This window comes from Labeo rohita, chromosome 8 (genome assembly GCF_022985175.1).
Source record: "Labeo rohita strain BAU-BD-2019 chromosome 8, IGBB_LRoh.1.0, whole genome shotgun sequence".
Classification (NCBI taxonomy): domain Eukaryota; kingdom Metazoa; phylum Chordata; class Actinopteri; order Cypriniformes; family Cyprinidae; genus Labeo; species Labeo rohita.
Window position 1 is genome coordinate 24,653,165 of NC_066876.1, and position 20,372 is coordinate 24,673,536.

A 20,372-nucleotide genomic window follows, 5' to 3' on the forward strand; every position below is an offset into this window, starting at 1 on the left:
AGGTCCATTCAGTGTCTGTATGTGTGCGGTTAAAGCCCCCAGACTCTATTAGTCTTAATGTTGCCCTGTCTGTATGTCACAGATGAAACGCTTGACTCACCCACACTCCCTGAGATCAGCAGTTTGCCCAAGAACAGCAGGAAGTCAGTCACCTTGTCCAGAACAGCAACTCTAGAGAAAAACGCACAGAATAATAAATAGATGCTATATATAGTCATATGCTGTTACATAAACCAGACATTGTAAGGAATATTTAAATAATTCGCCATTTATTAAATAATATTATTTTTCTAAATATGAACAGTGCCTGACAAAGATGTGTTTTTCTCCATCTTTGACATTTGTTAAAACACAAAGGACAAACCATTAAACAACAAAATGTTTTCTTAATAGCACAAAGGCAACATTTAGTGAAATTTGACAGTGATAAACCTAACAAAACAATAACATCCTAAAAACATCCTGGAAATGTCACAATAACTAAAACAAATTCTTGAACAGGTGTGTGAGTGTGTGCGTGTGAGACGGAGACCTTGCAGCTTCACACTTTGACAATGACATTATAAATGTCGCAGCTGTGCAGAGTCTTACCTCATAACGTTCCTCATTAACAGGAAGAAAGCGTCTCGCGCTGAGGCACAGAAATTCTTCCCATATATTGAAATCTGAGGACATGAATCAAAATAAACAATAAATGTCAAAGCACTCCTCCTTTCTGACAACTCAGGTTCAACAGTGCCTTTCATATTTAAACAAATGAAACTGTTAAGTAACCACATTTAAAATGCATGCTGTAATGTAGTAGTTACATATATAGTATAAAGTTATGAAATGCCTCTACCTTGAAAAATTGGAGTGACTCACCATAATGTAAGCATTCCTGTTCATGAACTTGATGAAGTGCTCTAGGCACCAGAAACAGCATTTTAGGCAGCAAAGCAGGAAGCGTGTAAATGCATTGTGAGCACCTACAGCAAAGACAGAAGAAAGAGCAGCACCATTATTCACAATGTATTCTACACTATATGTAGTTTATCAGTCTAAGATAAAAGACATTTTAATGTTATGATGCAATTATTGTGAAAATGCACTATTTGCAACTATTTAACTCCAATAAGTTAAAATCTGAAGTGAGAAAAGCCATAAATTCAACCATACAGCCAATGTAGATAAGTATATTATGTTTGAAGAATGAAGTAAACTTCACTACCAGTCAAAAGTTTTTGAACAGTAAGATTTTTAATGTTTTTAAAGAAGTCTTTCTGCTCACTAAGCCTGCATTCATTTGATGCAAAGTACAGCAAAAACAGTAACATTCTGAAATATTTTTACTATTTAAAATAACTGTTTTCTATTTGAACATATTTCAAAATGTAATATATTCCTGTGATTTCAAAGATGAATTTTTAGCATCATTACTCCAGGCACATGATCCTTCAGAAATCATTCTAATGTTCTGATTTGCTGCTTAAAAACATTATTATTATTATTATTATTATTATTATTATTATTATGTTGAAAACAGCTAAGTAGAATTTTTCAGGTTTCTTTGGCGAATAAAAAGTTCAGAATAACAGCATTTATCTAAAATAGAAATATTTTGTAACATTATAAATGTATTTATCATCACTTTTGGTCAATTTAAAGTATTTTTTTATAAAATAAATTATTAATTTCTATAATTTCTTTCCAAAAAAAAAATAAAAAATTATACTGACTCCATACTTTTAAATCGTATAATGTTATAAGAGCTTTCTGGAAGAATGTACTTAACTGTTTTAAATATTGATAATAATAATAAAAATGTTTCCTGAACTGCAAATCATCTTATCAGAATGATTTCTGAAGGATCATGTGACACTGAGACTGGAGTAATGGTCCTGAAAATGTATCTTTGATCACAAAAATAAAGTACATTTTTTCAAATAGAAGATAGTTATTTAAATAATAAAAATATTTCAAAATTTTACTGATTTTCTGTACTTTGAATCAAATAAATGCAGGGTTGGTGAGCAAAAGAGACTTCTTAAAAAAAAACATTAAAATCTTACAATAAAATATAGTTTTACTAAAATATTGTAATGAGTGAAATGAGTCAAACTTGTGAAAATTATGTGATTTATACCTTTCAGTTTGTGGTCGAGATACTCCAGAATAATCCGGATGAACTGTACAATGGACAGAATCAGAGCTCCAAATGCAAGAGAGCCTGTGTGATACCTGGAATAATATTATAATGTGATTACAGTGAACATTTAATTTCAGTCCTGCAGCCCTCCTCTTAGACATAATCAATCATCTACAAGACCACAGGTGGCAACATACCTTAAAGCCCTGCCAAAAGATGAAGCCAGCGGGCAAGGTGGGATGTCTGCTGGCTTCCTCAAGGCCCAGTAATATGAGGCAAAAGCCCCGGCGAGGGTGCACTGACCCAGAGCGATGGTGAAATTCACCAGCCAGAGGAAGACCAGGAAATTGCAGAGCTGAAGAACAAAGATGTAACGGTGGTACAAACTCTCCCCACCGTAAAAAGCAAACGTGCACTGGGAGCCCGGACACAGTTTAGTCACGTTGGACTGACTGAAGGTCTGAAATACATCAAAGAGACACCAATATGACACAATTACTAAACTGGAATTAATCTAAATGGATTTAATACTTAAAATGAGCAGAATGAAAACCTGTACAGTGTATAAGCAGATTCCCGTATCTCAGATGATCAGTTTACAGTAGGGTTAGTTCTTACCTCTGGGTCACAGGTGAAGTTGGTGTACTTGCAGTCAGGTAGCGTTGACATTACTTTATACACTGCATCTCCAGATGATGCCAGGAACCTGAAAGAAGTTGTGGTTAAGGAGAATACAATACAAACTAGTTAAGTAAATCTAAAGTGTGTAATTTGTGTGGCACCGAATGTAACTGCTAAAATGAAGACTGCTCCAATAAAACACTTCACTGGAAGCTTGTTTCTGCCACATAATGAAAAAATAAAAAGGTAGTTGTGGCTACCTTTTCACAATTCTGAATATACATACTCTCAGTTCTCAGTTTATGTCCTGCACTTCTCAGTTTTCAACTGACAATTCTATAAAAAAAAGTTATTTTTTTTCTTGCAATTGTGAGTTTACATCACAATTCTTATTTTTCCTTCTCATAATTGCTCACAAATTAATATCTCACAATTCTGAGAAAAAAAAAATAACGATAAAAAGTCAGAATTGTCACAATTACCTAGATTTTTTTTTTTTAAATCCTGTGGCAAAAAAATAAACTTCCAAAGACTTGCTCCAAAGCCATGCATCAAAACAAAAACCTATTAAACCTAAAAAAAAGGAAAAAAAAAATGTTTTGATGTTTTAAAACTGTAATATTTGATATAAAAAAAACTGTAATACCATAATAAATAAAAGAAAACATTTAATATTTTAAAATTTAACAAAAATAAATATAAAAAAATATTTTGTACACATATTAAAATATTTGCACTTGAAATTAAAAAGTATTAAACTTAAATTGAGATTTGGATACACGGCTGTAACAGCCCAGTATGCAATACAAAGAGCCAGAAGCAGGAAGGTGATGATGGGATAGAACAGTGTTGACATGATGCAGCCAATTGCCCTGTAGGAAAGAGAGAGATAACATAAAATAAAATTTGACAGCTTCGTTCCAGGCGTTTTTCCACACCTTCCAAGCACCATTATTAAAAAAAAAAAAAAAGAAAAAGAGAGAAAGACAAAGAAACTTACTTGCTGCCCTCCTTTAGAAGAGCAATGGCAATACGAACTCTGTTCCGCAGGAATATCAGCACTAAGATGATGATAGCTTCAATGACAGCCAAGGAGATCACTGCGGCAAAATACCAAGCTGTCAGTCAACTTTTCCTAACCTTCATCAACTTGACAGTGCAGAAGCATTGCTTGGTTTGAGATCTATTATCTGCTTTAAACTGCATTACAAACATTTATATAGTGGAATAATGGAAGAAATCTCACTGAATATGAGCCAGGTCTGACTCAGCTGCAAATAAACCCGGAAGTCAGTCTGGAATCCAATGTCTGAGATGGTGATGTCAGAGTCTGGCTTCCCCTTGAGTGAACTGTACTCCCAGTAACAATGCCATATTCCTGCAAATGACACAGTTGATGAACTTAAAGTGCAGAAACATTCACAAATTAACCTCGCAGCTTCATAACACATGCGTTGTGGTACTTTTGTGAACGTGTCGAAGATTAACACGGAAGAAATCGTCATCACCAACCATAGCCAACAGCCGCGATGACCCCGAAGATGACCATCCAGAAGAGAACGCCAGCGGTGAACCTCAGCAGCAGAATGAAGATCAGACTGACCAGCATACTTATCACCAGACCACTGAAAACACACATAAACCACAAATCAGCTACACTGTATCAATCTGTTGCATCTCTTATGCATGTTATACATACATTAGGATCCAAAACCAGGAGCTGGCGTAATCCTCAAAGATTTTGACGCCCACCTCCTTTGCATCCAACAGGCTGGTGATGCCACTGTAACAGAGTAAGAAAACAGTCAAAAACAGTCAACTTTATTTACTGTACACAGCAGTTTATGGAAAGGTTTTGGTCTCTCTCTCATAAACATGCCACATACAGTTCATTCCTCATTAAACTAAGAAGCAATGGCACACTATAGCTGGTTACTACGGATCTACAGGTCAGGATGTTTCACACAGGTGTTACCAGATGTTTCACACAAGTGTTACCGGTGTAAGAAAACATCAGATTTGTTCTACTGCCCTCCTTTCATGAAAAAGCCACATTTCATGCACAGTGGAGGAGTAGGGTTAAAGAACTTAGTCAAAGTTACTGAATCTGACACAACTGAAAATTATGCTGTGAGGGATAGATGTACAGTCCTATCATATCCTAGATAGTCTTGTTTTTACACAGGTTACACTAAAAATGAATATAATGTGTATTCTATGCAAGTCTAAGGTCAGAGGTCAGGTCAAGTGCTTGTATACATACTACAATTTAAATGTTTTTAAGAAATCAACATTTTTATTTTATATGCCATATTGGTCAAAAGTTTACATACACCTTGCAGAATCTACAAAATGTTAATTATTTTACCAAAATAAGAAGGATTATACAAAATGCATTTTTTATTTAGTACTGACCTGAATAAGATATTTCACATAAGATGTTTCCTTGCAGTCCACAAGAGAAAATAATTTTGCATTTATATAAATGACTACATTCAAAAGTTTACATACGCTTTATTCTTAATACTGTGTTGTTCATGAGTCCCTTGTTTGTCCTGGACAGTTAAACTGCCTGCTGTTCTTCAGGTTTTTTCAGCATTTTTGTGTCATTTCCATCAATGACTATGATTTTGAGATTCATCTTTTCACACTGAGGACAACTGAGGGACTCATACGCAGCTATTACAAAAGGTTCAAACACTCACTGATGTTCCAGAAGAATGATGCATTAAGAGTCAGGGGGTGGAAACTGTCTGAATATGAAGATCAGGGTAAATTTAACTTATTTTGTCTTCTGGGAAACATGTAAGTATCTTCTGTAGATTCTGAAGGGCAGTATCACATGAAAAAAAAAAAGGATATTTAGGCAAAATAAGAAAAATGTACACATCTTCATTCTGTTCAAAAGTTTTCACCCCCAGCTCTTAATGCATCTTTTTTCCTTCTGAAGCATCAGTGAGCGTTTGAACCTTTTGTAATAGTTGCGTATGAATCCCTCAGTTGTCCTCAATGTCAAAAGCTGAATCTCAAAATCATACAGTCATTGTTGGTAAGGATTCAAATACACAAAAATGTTGAAAAACCAAAACAAATTGTGGGACCTGAAGGATTTTTCTGAAGAATAGTGAGCAGTTTATCTGTTCAGTACAAACACAGGACTATGAACAACTATCAATAAAAAAAAAAAAAAAAAAAAAAAAAAAAAATAACAGAGCTGTGAATCATTCAGGTAACAACAGTATTAAGAGTCAAGCATATGTAAACCTTTGAATGGGGTCATTTTTAAAAATTCAACCCTTATATTCTCTTGTGGACTTTTATGTGACATATCTTATTCAGATCAGTACTAAATAAATAAAAAAAAAACATGCATTTTGTATTATCCCTCTTATTTTGGTAAAATAATTACCATTTTGCAGATTCTGGCAGGTGTGTGTAAACTTTTGACATCAACTGTAGTTTTGTGATATTCATTGATTTGGAAAGAAGTGAAGTAGTTTTGAAATGGATACCCAATTTAAAGTCTGGTCAAACTCCATCAGAGCTACTTAAATGCAGTTGTCTACACTTAGCTATAATTTGGTATAATTGTTGTAAAAGATAAAAAGAATAGCTGCTACAAAAGTTACAAAAAATGTAATGCAGACACCTGCACAGAAACTCAAAGAATCATATGAATGATTCATATGGGAGCATGAGTCTGCAACAACAACAAAAAAACAGAATTTTGTCATGTTTCATCACTAAAGTAGCTTGCTTCTGAAAAGCTGCACTTTACTGAAAACAGCTCAACTACTTTCATCAAACTTAAAAATATAAATAGGTTTAGTTAGTAACTTTCTCTGCCTAGCAGAGATGAAGCACTCAAAGTAATGCTGATGAAATGTGTTTCTCCCTATAGCAAAAAAGCTTTCGGTAAATGGAGATCTCTGCGTCCCAATTTCAACATCTGCATTTTATACTCCTACGCTCATTTCTCCCTTGCTGAAAACACGATCAATACAGTTCCAGTAGAAAACAACCTTGCGATGACATTAAGTCACATCTTCCTCACTTACGTTTGCCATTATATTCTTAAAAAGCTCTTTCAGCAGAGAGACATCTGAAAGGCAGAGGGATTTTGTCAGTGACCTCAGGGGAGAAAAAACATACAGAGGTGTGTTTTTTCTGTTCTACAGATTCTTTGAGAGGCTGCAGGTGCAGAGTGTGCAGTGAGGGAGGTTAGTTTGTAGATAAGCGAACGACAAGGTCGAGTTTCAAAGCTAACAAGAAATGAAAACCTTTCTGTTCCTTGCTGCACAGCCGTAACTTTGCTACAAAAAAGAAACATTGAGCATGTTACAAAAGGCACACATGGAGCAAAAACCTTGGCTTTTTGCAATCAAGGAAACAGTTGCAAAAAGCATCTGCAGATTAGAGCATAAAAGTGCCTGTTTTTGTGAGTGCAACTAAATACAAAAGTATAATTATTTAAGTCACGTTTACACAGGACATATTCTTGCATTCAATAACAGATGGAAAAAGTTGAACTACTTTTAACCAATTTTACCTTGTAGCAAGATGCAATGCAACGGCAAGATGTAAGAACACTTCCTGTGTGAACATCATCTTATAGATATTAGTTACAAGAAACCTTCCTGCCAAAATAAGAAAGTACGCCGTGTGACCTTTCACCCCAGGCGTTTAAATCAGTACTATTAAGGCAGCAGCAAACTCATGCGAACATGCACAGCTTGACTTATTTGCTTAAAAGGTCAGATTCTCTCTGACCTTTTGTAAGGCCAAATGTCATACCCAGATAAAACTGTCCTCTCTTGCCTGGATGGAAAGACAGTATATTTAGGAAAAAATGTTGGAAATAACTGTATTATTTGTTTATCTGCTGTATCTACCAGGTGAAATGCACATATTTTTAATATCAAAACGCAAGACACTTCCATTTTTTTTTGAAAGAAATTAATACTTATTCAGCAAGGATACATGAAACTGATTAAAAACAGTAGTAAAAACATATAATATTATAAAAACAGTTAATTAAAATGAATTCTGTTCATTTGAACCTTCTACTCATCAAAGAATCCTTTCAAAAAACATTAAAAAATCTTACCAACCCCTAAATTTTGAATGGTAGTGTACACGCACTTTAAATCTGACTCATACAACTAAAATGGAAACTGAGAGCTCCAACAGAAGAGCACTCATTAATTAATAATCATTACATGTAATTAGCTAGATCTGAGCGATTTTATGCAGGGCAAAAGGTATTTTTAGACATACATATATGGGATAATGTATAGTCAGCCAGTTATTGCAGCAAAATAAGCACTGACAAGGTGATCGGGACCCTGATGTAAAACAACAAGGGTTTATTTTGCATGAGTGACCGACAGACTGTATATTATTCCACTTGAAACACAGCTACTTAAGCAAATAAATACATAACTAGACATGAAATATTCTTTTGAGATTCAATTATTTTACATATGGAAGAAGACAGAGACTTCAGAGTGATACAAGTGAAACTAGCACTTGTTTAAAGTTATATTCAGTATAATTATGTAAGTGAATTATACAGTTTAGCGCCATTATATAACAATATTAGACCAATGGCTTTTGTAATTAAGGTTGATATTTGAGAAACATGGTTGTAACTGAACTCTTACGTCGATGGCTGTTTTGGTTTGCATAACTAGTCTTCCCATTCATGTTACAATAAACTAGAACAGTTTTGAAGACAGACACTGGACAACTTTTACTAATAAGTGAACTTACGTGGCTGCATCTCTCAGATCGATGACACTTCTGATTTTACCGTGCCCATCTTTGAAGCTTGTTTGGTTGGCAACAGTTAATGTCCCGTTTCTGGTGATGAAATCGGGAAAGCACCTCTGAAGAACTGATGGAACAACAAAGAATAAAGAAAAAAATCCCACTCAGAAATTAAGTATTTATAAGTAGTTGAGAACATGCTTCGTGTCTGCTTGTTTATCTTCAAGGCCTGAATTCCTGAGAGGTGATAAGCAGCAGCTTTCCAAGGGTTTTGTATCTTTCTGTGCCTCCTCTGCTGATATGGAAAGGATGCAGTGACCTTCTCAGCCTTGGAAGAGACATTTTCTCACTTTGTATCTCTTACATTATTCACATTGTTTACATTCAAGCAGATGTGATGGCTTCAAAGAGATCCAATGTCCTGAAATGAAACTCATGATCTCCTGTTCTGCAGATTTCTATTCATATTCACGTGCATTCATGTAAGCTTTCATTAGTCTTTGTTTGAACTACACACAAAAATTCTACCATAAATTAATTAAACTTACTTACAGAATCTGCATAATGTTAATTATTTTACCAAAAAAAGAGGGATTATACGAAACGCATGTTATTTTTTATTTAGTACTGATGTTTTAATATGGTGTTGTTACCGGAATGATCTACAGATGTGTGTTTTTTTGTGTATTTAAACCCTTTTCAACTGACTGTATGATTTTGAAATCCATTTTTTCACACTGAGGACAACTGAGGGACTCGTATGCAACTATTACAAAAGGTTCAAACGCTCACTGATGCTCCAGAAGGAAAAACGCTGCATTAAGAGGCAGGGGTGTAAACTTTTGAACAGAATAAAGATGTGTCCTTTTTTTATTTTGCCTAAATACCATATTTTTTCATGAAGATACTTACATGTTTCCCAGAAGACAAAATAAGCTTAATTTACCCTGATCTTTAAATTCTGAAAGTTTCCACCCCCTGACTCTTAATGCATCATTTTTCTTTCTGAAGCATCAGTGAGTGTTTGAACCTTCTGTAATAGTTGCATATGAGTCCCTCAGTTGTCCTCAGTGTGAAGAGATGGATCTTAAAATCATACAGTCATTGTTGGAAAGGGTTCAAATTCACAAAAATGCTGAAAAACCAAGGAATTTGTGGGACCTGAAGGAATTTTCTGAAGAACAGCGGGAACCTATTCAGGACAAAGAAGGGACTTATGAACAACTATCACTAAACAAAAAAAAAAAAAAAAAAAAAAAAACATTCAGGTAACAACACAGTATTAAGAATTAAGCATATGTAAACTTTTACACGGGGTCATTTTCATAAATTCAACCATTTTCTCTTGTGGACTATATGTAAACATCTTTTATGACGTGAAATATCTTATTCAGGTCAGTACTAAACAACAAAATTACATGCATATTGTGTGATCCCTCTTTCTTTGGTAAAATAATTAACATTTTGCAGATTCTGTAAGGTGTATGTAAACTTTTGACCTCAGCTGTGTGTTCTGGCACTAGCTCACTCCTCAAACTTCCGAGATTCTCCTTGAATTGTGGGTATTTTTTTTGAAGTATTTAACTAAAATTTGGCACCAAGACAGACAATCACAGTGAAAAATACCAGCACAGAAAGCATTGTTTCGACTATATATTTATCTTGGAAAAAAACTTACATGGCCTGCTTGGCACAATCATTGAGGGACAATCTTCATCCCGAAGCACCTGAGAAACCGACTGCCAAACAAGAAAGAAAAAAAGAGGGTAATTTAGGGGGGTGGAAGATATTTTCCAAAAAAAAAACAAAAAACGTCTTATTGCTCTCTACAGTATCTCTCCAGCATGTCAGGCCTGGCTCAAACACTACCACCATGTGCTCCTCTAAATGTGCATGTGTGAAAATCCAGTGACTCAGCAGAATCAGACCATTGACAGTTTGCGTTGGTACATTTCCGGACTGACACACAAAGAAACGTAGGCACCTTCCGGAGCATTCAAGTGTGACGTATTGAACTGCTAAGATGAACCATCGTCATCAAAAGTGCTGATGTATCTGACCATAACAGGCATATATTTAATTTATTCCTGTGATCAAAGCTGAATTTTCAGCATGATTACGTCTTCAGTGTCACATGATCCTTCAGAAATCATTCTAATATGCTGATTTGCTGTTCAAACATTACTATTATTGTTATCAATATTTCAAATAGTTGAGTACATTTTTTCAGGATTCTTTGATAAATAGAAAAATCCAAAGATCAGCATTTATCTGAAACAAAAAGCTTTTGTAACATTATACACTACACCATTCAAAAGCCTGGAGTCAGTATTTATTTATTTTTTTTTTTGCGAAAGAAATTATAGAAATTAATACTTTTATTTAGCAAGGACGCCTTAAATTTATCAAACATGATGATGACATCAAATTTTCATTTTTGGGTGAACTATCCTTTTAAAAATCTTACGGTTTAAAACCTTTTGACTGATAGTGTACATTAATTTATATTTAATAAATTTTTAAAAATTAATTTGATTCAAATCAATTTGCTAATAAATTATGTAGACTGATCAATAAGTCAGCTAGATAGAAATTCCGCTAGATTTTCTTCATTTCCATGACTTTTCCAGGCCTTGAAAACAAAATCTTAATTTCACGACTGTGGTAAACATGTTTCAATAATATTCAACCTTCAGTGTGCACATTTTTGCACATTTTCTCATCGCTGAATTTGAACAAAGTTTTGGTTCTTGCGGGCACTTTCCTGTCTCCACATGGTACCTTATCAGGATTGTTGAAGCCCGGCTTGCAAAATTGCTTGTAGTATTCCCAGTAGCTCTTATTGCGTCTATAGTTGTATTGCATGTCGATGTAAGTGGCGAATCTGTCTGGGCACTTGGATACACACAGCTGGGGTGAACAAGAGAGAAAGAGAGGGATCAGTTACAAAACAAGTCAGTGCTAAACACAGAGCGATCCATCAGAGCGAATGACAGATGGTTCGCAATTAATGCCTGTATTACCTGAGTTGTAGGGCACTGGAGGTTAATGAGGACTGTAGGATTGGCACATTGCAAAATATTGAAGTAAAATAATATGGCTTTATTTCTGTGAGGGAGAAACAGAAGGTGTTTCAATCCATCTTTGAAACTTAAAAATCTAATAAATGTATAAAAGCGTCAATACATCAATTTCTACTCACGCATTAGGAGTACCCTGCTGTCCACAGAACTGCCCATAGCTGTCTGTCGGGTAAACCACTTTCCGGGGATCCCCATGCATCCAAGCTTAAAAAACATAACACAAGCCATGTCATCTGATTCATGTTTCTCAAATAAGTTTACCACAGTTGAAGCGTCATGCATTTCAAATTTCTGCTGTAATAAAAAAAAAAAAAAAAAGTATTTTGCACCAGCAACCTCAGTATTTATGGCAACTGTGAAACTACACCCACTGTTCCCACTGAGAAAAAACAGGCAGAAGCAAAGTAGACAAACACGAACAGATGCATGAAAAAACAAACTAAAAATAAAGTCAAACTCTTTATTTAATTCATAGCATGAGAGGCTCTTTATGTAATTGAATGCGAGTGATTTGAGTCCACAGTGAATCGAACACACTACAGCTCTGTGGAGAAGGATTCTGCCTGATGATTTAATTTTCTCCACTCAAGTCTGCATGGAAAAGTGAATTTGAGCTTTAGGGGTCACGAAAAGTCACCTCAAGCCTAAAACGGTCACATGAGTTATCAGTGCACTTCAAAGGGCAACAGAAAAGCCAGTCATATTAATTTAGCCCAGTCAGGATTAAACCAATAAGACGTCAGAATGAGATCAGCGTGAGAAAGAAACAAAGCTGTGAGAGAAACAGTGAGCTTTATACACAGACCCAATATGTACAATTTGTATAATTATATTTTAAAATAAAATTTATATTATGTAATTTATTCCTGTGATGGCAAAGCATTCTAAAAAAAAAAACTTTAAAATTAGATTTTGCATTTCAGATTTTCAACGCAAACTTTTGGGCGCCGCTATATATATATATATAGCAATCACAGGCGGCGTGTTTCCAAAACAGACAGATCCAACAGTCAGCAAGCTGTGAGTCTCCCAGAAACGACACAAGAGAAGAGCCTGTGACAGTTTTAACCGCAGACTCCACATTTAAACCAGAAATGATGTAACCGATCAAATGTCAGAGTGAATGAATGGGTTCGTGTGAGTCCTCTTGCTTTTTCGAGAATGGACTAAATGACTGTCTTTATAAAAACAGCCACATACGGTGAGGGGAGTGTAACTGAACATAATGACACTGCATTAGGCTGCTGTTTACGACTGACGCTCCCCCGCCGCTTCTATTTGGCTGCTTAATAGCGCTGGATTCATGAGCCGCATTACGCAACCTTCTCTTCTGAAGCGCACGTTAATGAGTGTAACTCACCCACTGTTCCCAGAACGATGTAACCGAGGATGACGATGACGAAGATCACACAGCAAAGCACGTCTGTGCAGCCCCTGCAGTGGGAATGTGAGAAAAGAGAATGTACGGGAGAGAACGAGAGCGCTGAATGAATAAATCACAATGTATTTACATTCATAATGGCATTTCAGTATATGAATAAGTTAACGGAATTCTATATTCTTAATTAATGAAATGTTGTAAAATAAAACTTTTACAACTACTGTGAAGTCTCAATCTATAAATAAAATAACATTATTCACTAACACAGTGTGTTAAACACACAGCACCTATACTGTTTTCGTGATAGTTTTTTCCCTGCTGACTGTAACCCCGTCAGACAGACTTGTGACCCATTTTTGGGTGCCAACCGACTAGTTGAAAACTAAATAGCAGCTTTGCAGACTGAGAAAACGAGGCTGAGGTCACAGCAAGGCGACAGAAAAGATTAACAGATGTGCTGCATTCACATTCACATATTATCCATTCTAAATAGTATGCAAGTAATTCAGTAGCGCACAGGGTGGTTGTTAACTAAATACTAAACCTATTAAAAACGGTTTCCATTAAACAAATTGATTAAAACTTAAAAAATGAAAACATAAAATCTAATTTAACTGGCAATGCATCCTAAATTATAATACACTACACATTCTAAATGCCAAGATGATATACTCCATAAAAAGTACATGAATATGAGGACAAATATACTGAAGTAGTTTTTAACTAAAGCAGTTTAGACAGTAAGATTTTTAATGTTTTTTTTTTTTATTATTTATTTATCATTTTACAATATAACAATCAGCACATTTAACAAAAGAAATATCCAGCATTAAGTAGCATCAGAGTGTACAAATATGAAAACGTATACATCATCAAATCCAGTTTATGTTGCTAGATTAAAACAGAAATCAAATAACAGCACATGAATGGTCAGTGTGATAACAATGGGTATTATCTAGGCACAAGTCAAAGGGTTCATAAACGATCCAAAAAAAAATGTTCCAGGTCTAGATTTTTAATGTTTTTTGAAGAATTTTCTTCTGCTCACCAAGTCTGCATTTATTTGATCCCACATACAACAAGAGCAGTAATATTTTTACTATTTAAAATAACTGCTTTCTATTTGAATATATTTTAAAATGTAATTTATTCCTGTGATCAAAGTTACATTTTCAGCATCATTACTCCAGTCTTCAGTGTCCCATGATCCTCCAGAAATCATTCTAATATGCTGAAATATTTAAAACACTTGAGTACATTTTTTTCAGGATTCTTTGATGAATACAAAGATCCAAAGATCAGCATTTCTCCAAAGCTTTTGTAACATTATACCATTCAAAAACCTGGAGTCAGTATAATTTTTTAGAAACTTTTGTTTAGCAAGGATGCTGTAAATTGATCAAAAGTAATCACAAAGACATTTATAATGCTACAAAATATTTCTATTTCAGATAAATGCTGTTCTTCTGGACTTTCTATTTATCATAGAAACCTGAAAAAAAATATACTCAGCTGTTTTCTACATAATAATAATAATAAATGTTTTTTGAGCAGCAAATCAGAATATTAGAATGATTTCTGAGGGATCATGTGACTGGAGTAATGATGCTAAAAATTCAGCTTTGAAATCACAGGAAAAAAATACATTTTAAAATATATTCAAAAAGAAAACAGTTATTTAAAATAGTAAATATATTTAAAATGTTACTGTTTTTGCTGTACTTTGGATCAAATAAATGTAGGCCTGGTGAGCAGAAGAGACTTCCTAAAAAAAAAACTTTAAAAATTAGGGCTGGCAAACAATTAATCGCGATTAATCCCATACAAAATAACAGTTTGAGTTTGCCTAATATGTGTGTGTACTGTGGGTAATTATTATGTATATATAAATACACAAATTAACGTATATATTTAAGATAATATGTTATTTATGTACAAAATATTTTTATTTATATATCATATAAATTCTATAAAAATTATAATAAATACATATACTTATAAATACATATATTAGGCAAAACTCAAACATTAATTTTGTATGCGATTAATCGCGATTAATCGTTTGCCAGCCCTATTAAAAATTTTACCGTCCAAAAACTTTTGACAAGTAGTGTAAATTATAGTGAATTTTAAGCTAATGATGCTAACAATACAAAGCATGGAGGTTTGCATGGATAGTTCACCAAAAATGAAAATTCTGTCATTAATTACTCACCCTCATGTTGTTCCAAACCCGCAAGACCTTCATTTATCGTCAGAAGACAAATTAAGATATTTTTGATGAGGTTTGAGAGCTTTCTGACCCTGCATAGACAGCAACACGACTGATAACGTTCAAAGCCCAGAAAGGTAGTACGGAGATCATTAAAACAGTCCACGTGACAACAATATGAATCTACACAAATTCTTTTTGTGTGCAAAGAAAACTAAAATAACAACTTTATTCAATAATTTCTCATGAACTCTTGTGAACACATGTCAAACACTGACACAAGAGTGACATGGTCGCTATTTTTGTTTTCTTGGGGCACAAAAAGTATTCTCGTAGCTTCGAGGTTGAACCATTGATGTAACATGGACTACTTTATCTATGCCCTTACTACCTTTCTAGGCCTTGAACGTATCAATCACGTTGCTGTCTATGCAGGGTCAGAAAACCCTCGGATTTCATCAAAAATACCTTAATTTTTGTTCTGAGGATCAACAAAGATCTTATGGGTTTGGAACGACATGAGGATGATTAATTAATGACGCAACTTTATAATGTGTTAACATGTCATAATACTACACATTCAAAAGTATAAATACATACTAGTAGCGCAAAGTATATGCTTGCTATTTGGGACATAGCCATACGGTATATTAGGACAGTAAACTTTAGTCTTGTGTACTTCTGACTGCACTAATCCAAATCTGACTAATTCGCAGCATACAGCAGCTTTGAGTGGACAGCTAGTGTGGAGGACAGTAGAAATGAGTGACGTGTCTGATGTGTAAACTACAAACCCAAGAGCTACAAACCCACGGTGTCATCTGTAACAGCGTTTCCTGCGCTATATTTAAATTCTGCTCAACACAGACGGGGAGTGGGTGGTTGCGTCGGGCCATTTTCACACAAAGGTGTGGATTTGACGTGTTACTGGGAGTCAGTGACATTTAATGCAATACAGCTTGAGTGATATTTTCAGAGATATAGTGTTAATGGACCAGTGGAAAACTGACTAATTAAGAAAATGAATCTCTTTAGTTTTTTTCTTTTTTGTCTTGATGCAGCTCTTTTTTCATTCATTATGACCATACAACCCAAAAATGCTAAAACACCATAAAAGTAGCTCATGTACTACAACACCTAAGAAACAGACTGAAATTTACACTGAACAGCTGCAACCAAATCATTACGTCGATAAGCAAAAACTGGGAATTGGACCAGCTTCTAATTTGTGAACGAGCTGCTCACAGGTTGAGTGAAAAGAACCACTTGTAAAGATTGATCTGTTCACAAATCAGACTGATCTAATTCTCAGTGATCTGGTCACAGCAGTTCTGCTCACTGGTGAAGATTTTCAGATGTTTCTTACACAAAACTGTTATGATATTAGATGACTTGCACAAGTTTTATGGACTTTTTTGGTGCTTTCTGTAGCTATATATATATGTGTGATCACTATAAACTGCAGTTGTATACAAAATGTCTATGTGAAGAAACTTCATCAAAAAAAAAAAAAAAAAAAGTCTTTCATAAATCATCTCTTGGTTTATCAAACCATAAACAACTAAACAAAAGCGTTATCTGTTATTACTGAGCCACTATGATAAACAACTGGGTCAGCTGTGTCACGGATTGTACCACAACTCATCCCAGCAAACACAGCACAGCAAAGTACCGCAAAGTACCGCATGCTGTGTTAACCCAAAAGAGCTTAAGCGTTTTATATCAGTCAACGCTAATTAGCAGTAGCCAGCCCTTACAAATACGGACTAAACCCCATTAGAAACACACTGGGTTGCATACTGTGATGGCCACTCTCTATTGAGAGCAACAAAAATACACTGAAACCCACGGCTTGTTGTCCAATAATAGCAGAATTACCTCACAATCTGCTGAATACTGTTGAGTTTGAATGTTAATGATTGTCTTATTAACATTCAAACTCAATAGAAACAGATTGTGAGCAACTCTAGACATGTGAGCAACAGTTATTGATTTCTCTGCTCCTGTGGGGTGAAAGCCGTGCTGTCCGCTATCACTGCAGAGCTAACCATTGATCCACCAGCAACTCTGGATCAGAGCGAGAAACAGGCCAGCGGAGCGACAGGTCCATGAATGAAGTCAATATTTTTATCAATAACAAACACATGCAAATCAGGACAAATCAAAAGACAAGGCTTTGAGGGTGTGCATGTGTGTTTTTGACCTAACTAAAGTTTTGAGGGCATTATCGCTACTCAGTATTCACAGAAGTTAGCTAAATATGAAAAACCTAAAATGCTGTCTTTAATTACTACCTTTCTGGGTCTTGACGTGTTAGTTGCGCTGCTGTCTGTGCAGGGTCAAAAATATCTTAATTTGTGTTCTGAAGATGAGCAAAGGTCTTAACGGGGTTTGGAATGATCTGAGGGTGAATAATTTATGACAGAATTTTCATTTTCGGGTGAACTATCCCTTTAAAAGTATAAATGAATCATATAAGACTAAATAATGGCTTTATTCAGTTCAAAGAAAGTAACAAAAACCGTATTTTAATTGATGCATGTTTTGTTACATCTGGAGTTCATTTTCTACTCAAAATGACACATTCATGCTCAAAAATGAACCACATCGTCATTGTGTATTGTGTACCAAGTATTGAAGTCTCTGTGTTCGGATGAATGCTGCATTACTGACTATGTAGATTTGGTGTCTACATGATATCTATTGCATAATTTACTTAGACGTTTCTGCATAGTTTAATTAAGTGCTATATTAAGTAAAATCAAAGTACTTTGACTAAGTAAAAATTACTGGCATTTTTATTGGCCAAGCTAAAGTTACTTATTTTCTTTCTTAACTTAGGTAAGCAAATTTTAATTAATTCTATAAGTGAAATTATTTATAATTATGTAATATTTGCTTAATTTCTTTCTGAATGTTAAGTTCAATCGTAAGTAGATTGTACAAAGTAGCAGCTTTAATTGTGTATTTTTTTAATAAATCACACAAGTTATTTTTTTCTGTGTATGTTTCAATTATATATATTAGTAGTTAGAATTGGCTTCATTTAAAACAATAGTTCACTTTAAAATATGTATGCATTTATATAATGTATAAAAAATGTTAGTAGTTGATCTTATTTTGTAAATTCTATAATGTAAAATTATATATACATTATAATTCATACAAATGTGCATATATATATATATATATATATATATATATATATACATACATACACATACACATACATACATACATACATATATATATATATATATATATATATATATATATATATATATATTTATATATATTTTTTTTTAATTTATAAATAACTAAATAACCCCCAAATCCTTTGTAATTTTATAAAAAAAAAAAATTGTTTTTGAGTTTGTGTAAAATAATAGTAAAATAATTACAAATATTATGCATGTGTATATGATATGACATGCAACTTCACATAAGATCCAAAAAGCATCAAAAGGAGTAGGACTGTCAAACGATTAATCGCAATTAATCGCATAGAAAATAAAAGTTTAGTTTGCCTAATAAATGTGTCTGTACAATGTGTAATTATTATGCATATATAAATACACATAATGTATATATTTAAGCGAAATATGCTATTTATGTACAACATTTTTAATTAATATATTGTATAAATTATATAAAAATAATAATAAACATAAAATTGTAAATATTTCTTAAACATATACATGAATGTGTTTGTATTTATATATACACATCATAATTACACACAGTACTCATACATATATAAGGCAAACCCAAACTTTTATTTTCTATGCGATTAATTGCGATTAATCGTTTGACAGTCCTAAAAAGGAGGTAAGATTTACTCTACCTATTGTGAACAGGTCCTCTGAATGTGGGGTCAAATTTGTGCGGCTCCCCTGTAAAACAAGAACAAAGTGTCAAAATCACATTGAAATCGTCAAAAATACAACTGCAAAACTTCAAAACAAGAGCAACAAAAGAACTAAATCTATTCTGGTTATGAGCGATTCTTATAAGCTGCTATGACCAGGTCAAAGAGCAAACAAACTAACTGATTTAAGAACAAGCCCACGAAGAAACAACGCAAAACAGTGTCACCATCCTGTTCATGTAAACAAAGAACCCAACCAAGTAGATCAGAACAGCCCCTCAATGCTTAGGAGCGCATCTGAGCCGTAACAAAGCACAGGCGAACAAAAGAATGTACCTGCCACAATACTAAACACGTTGGATAATTTTGACATAAACCTCACAGAGTGACATTTCCCCTCATCAAAGTATTTGCAATAAGTTCATACCCAATTCAGCTTTGTAGTATCCTCCTTTTGGTCCGGTCATGTTCACTGCTCTCTGAATGAAGACACTGTGTGTTTATATAATGTTGCCGTGCGTGTGTCACTTCCTATGAGGGCTGAGGCGGTATCTTCTCGCCTTTCTCCGATCGGTTAATCATTACACACAAAGCCGTGTTTGCGAGAGGAGGTGGAGGAGAAATCAGGCTGGTGGGCGTTTGCGTCGCTTCCATCTGCCTCTCTCTCTCTCTCTCTCTCACTATCCACTCTCTACTCCTTCTCCACTCATTCCTTATCCTCTTTCTCTCTCGCTCGTTCACAAAGGAACAGCACTGGTGTCTCGCGGCTCAGATTGGTAGCATCCACTGACACACCAAACACAATGAGACAACAGCACGGCAGCCACCTGCTCAAAGCTTTGCGCGGACGCACACACAGACTCAGAAAGTGCTGTTTGTACGTCGCCAAACATGCCATCACTTCTCGTCTTAGTGGAATTAACATCCTGATGTGTTACTAACATAATTAATAGATCAAATCCTTCAATTAAAATGGATATACTTACTGTCTGGGGCAAATTTTGACAGAACTAACACGTAGGTCTGCTAGGATCTGTGCCAGTGTAACTGAACAAGCTGAGCGGACAGACGTCAGCCGTCACATATGATGATGCACGACTAGGTGGCCCAAGTTGGAATCAGGCAGCGATGCCATCTTGGAAGAAGAAAAGCAGTCTTAGCTGGTTTAAACTGGTTTTTAGATGCTGAAAAGTCACCAAAACCCATATAAAACCAACCAACAGACAATTCTGACTAGGCTGGGAGAACCAGCTAAGGCCAACATACCATCTTAGACTGGTTTAAGCAGTTTTTGATGTTAAATTGCAGCT

At 34.7% G+C, this 20,372-nt stretch overlaps 1 protein-coding gene across 7 annotated transcripts in view; it reads right to left on the minus strand.

Annotated features, from left to right (window-relative positions):
• slc44a5b (solute carrier family 44 member 5b) overlaps window positions 1-20,372 on the minus strand; it is a 41,071-nt gene that overhangs the window by 5,654 nt on the left and 15,045 nt on the right. For 2 of the 7 annotated variants that reach the window (XM_051117410.1, XM_051117413.1), the window contains exons 1-20: window positions 19,490-19,640; window positions 19,039-19,087; window positions 12,962-13,035; window positions 11,721-11,805; window positions 11,542-11,626; window positions 11,300-11,428; window positions 10,197-10,257; window positions 8,522-8,645; window positions 7,030-7,062; window positions 4,449-4,532; window positions 4,262-4,374; window positions 3,996-4,127; window positions 3,750-3,849; window positions 3,529-3,621; window positions 2,747-2,834; window positions 2,326-2,588; window positions 2,126-2,220; window positions 865-968; window positions 592-665; window positions 101-171 (exon numbers count right to left, since the gene is read on the minus strand). In XM_051117410.1, coding sequence (XP_050973367.1) covers window positions 101-171; window positions 592-665; window positions 865-968; window positions 2,126-2,220; window positions 2,326-2,588; window positions 2,747-2,834; window positions 3,529-3,621; window positions 3,750-3,849; window positions 3,996-4,127; window positions 4,262-4,374; window positions 4,449-4,532; window positions 7,030-7,062; window positions 8,522-8,645; window positions 10,197-10,257; window positions 11,300-11,428; window positions 11,542-11,626; window positions 11,721-11,805; window positions 12,962-13,035; window positions 19,039-19,087; window positions 19,490-19,529 — 1,897 coding nt within the window. In that variant the 5' untranslated portion in view covers window positions 19,530-19,640. Of the gene's footprint in view, window positions 1-100; window positions 172-591; window positions 666-864; window positions 969-2,125; window positions 2,221-2,325; window positions 2,589-2,746; window positions 2,835-3,528; window positions 3,622-3,749; window positions 3,850-3,995; window positions 4,128-4,261; window positions 4,375-4,448; window positions 4,533-7,029; window positions 7,063-7,543; window positions 7,568-8,521; window positions 8,646-10,196; window positions 10,258-11,299; window positions 11,429-11,541; window positions 11,627-11,720; window positions 11,806-12,961; window positions 13,036-19,038; window positions 19,088-19,489; window positions 19,641-20,372 lie in introns of those variants that run through there. The other 5 variants (XM_051117411.1, XM_051117414.1, XM_051117412.1 and 2 more) reach the window with 4 other exon arrangements.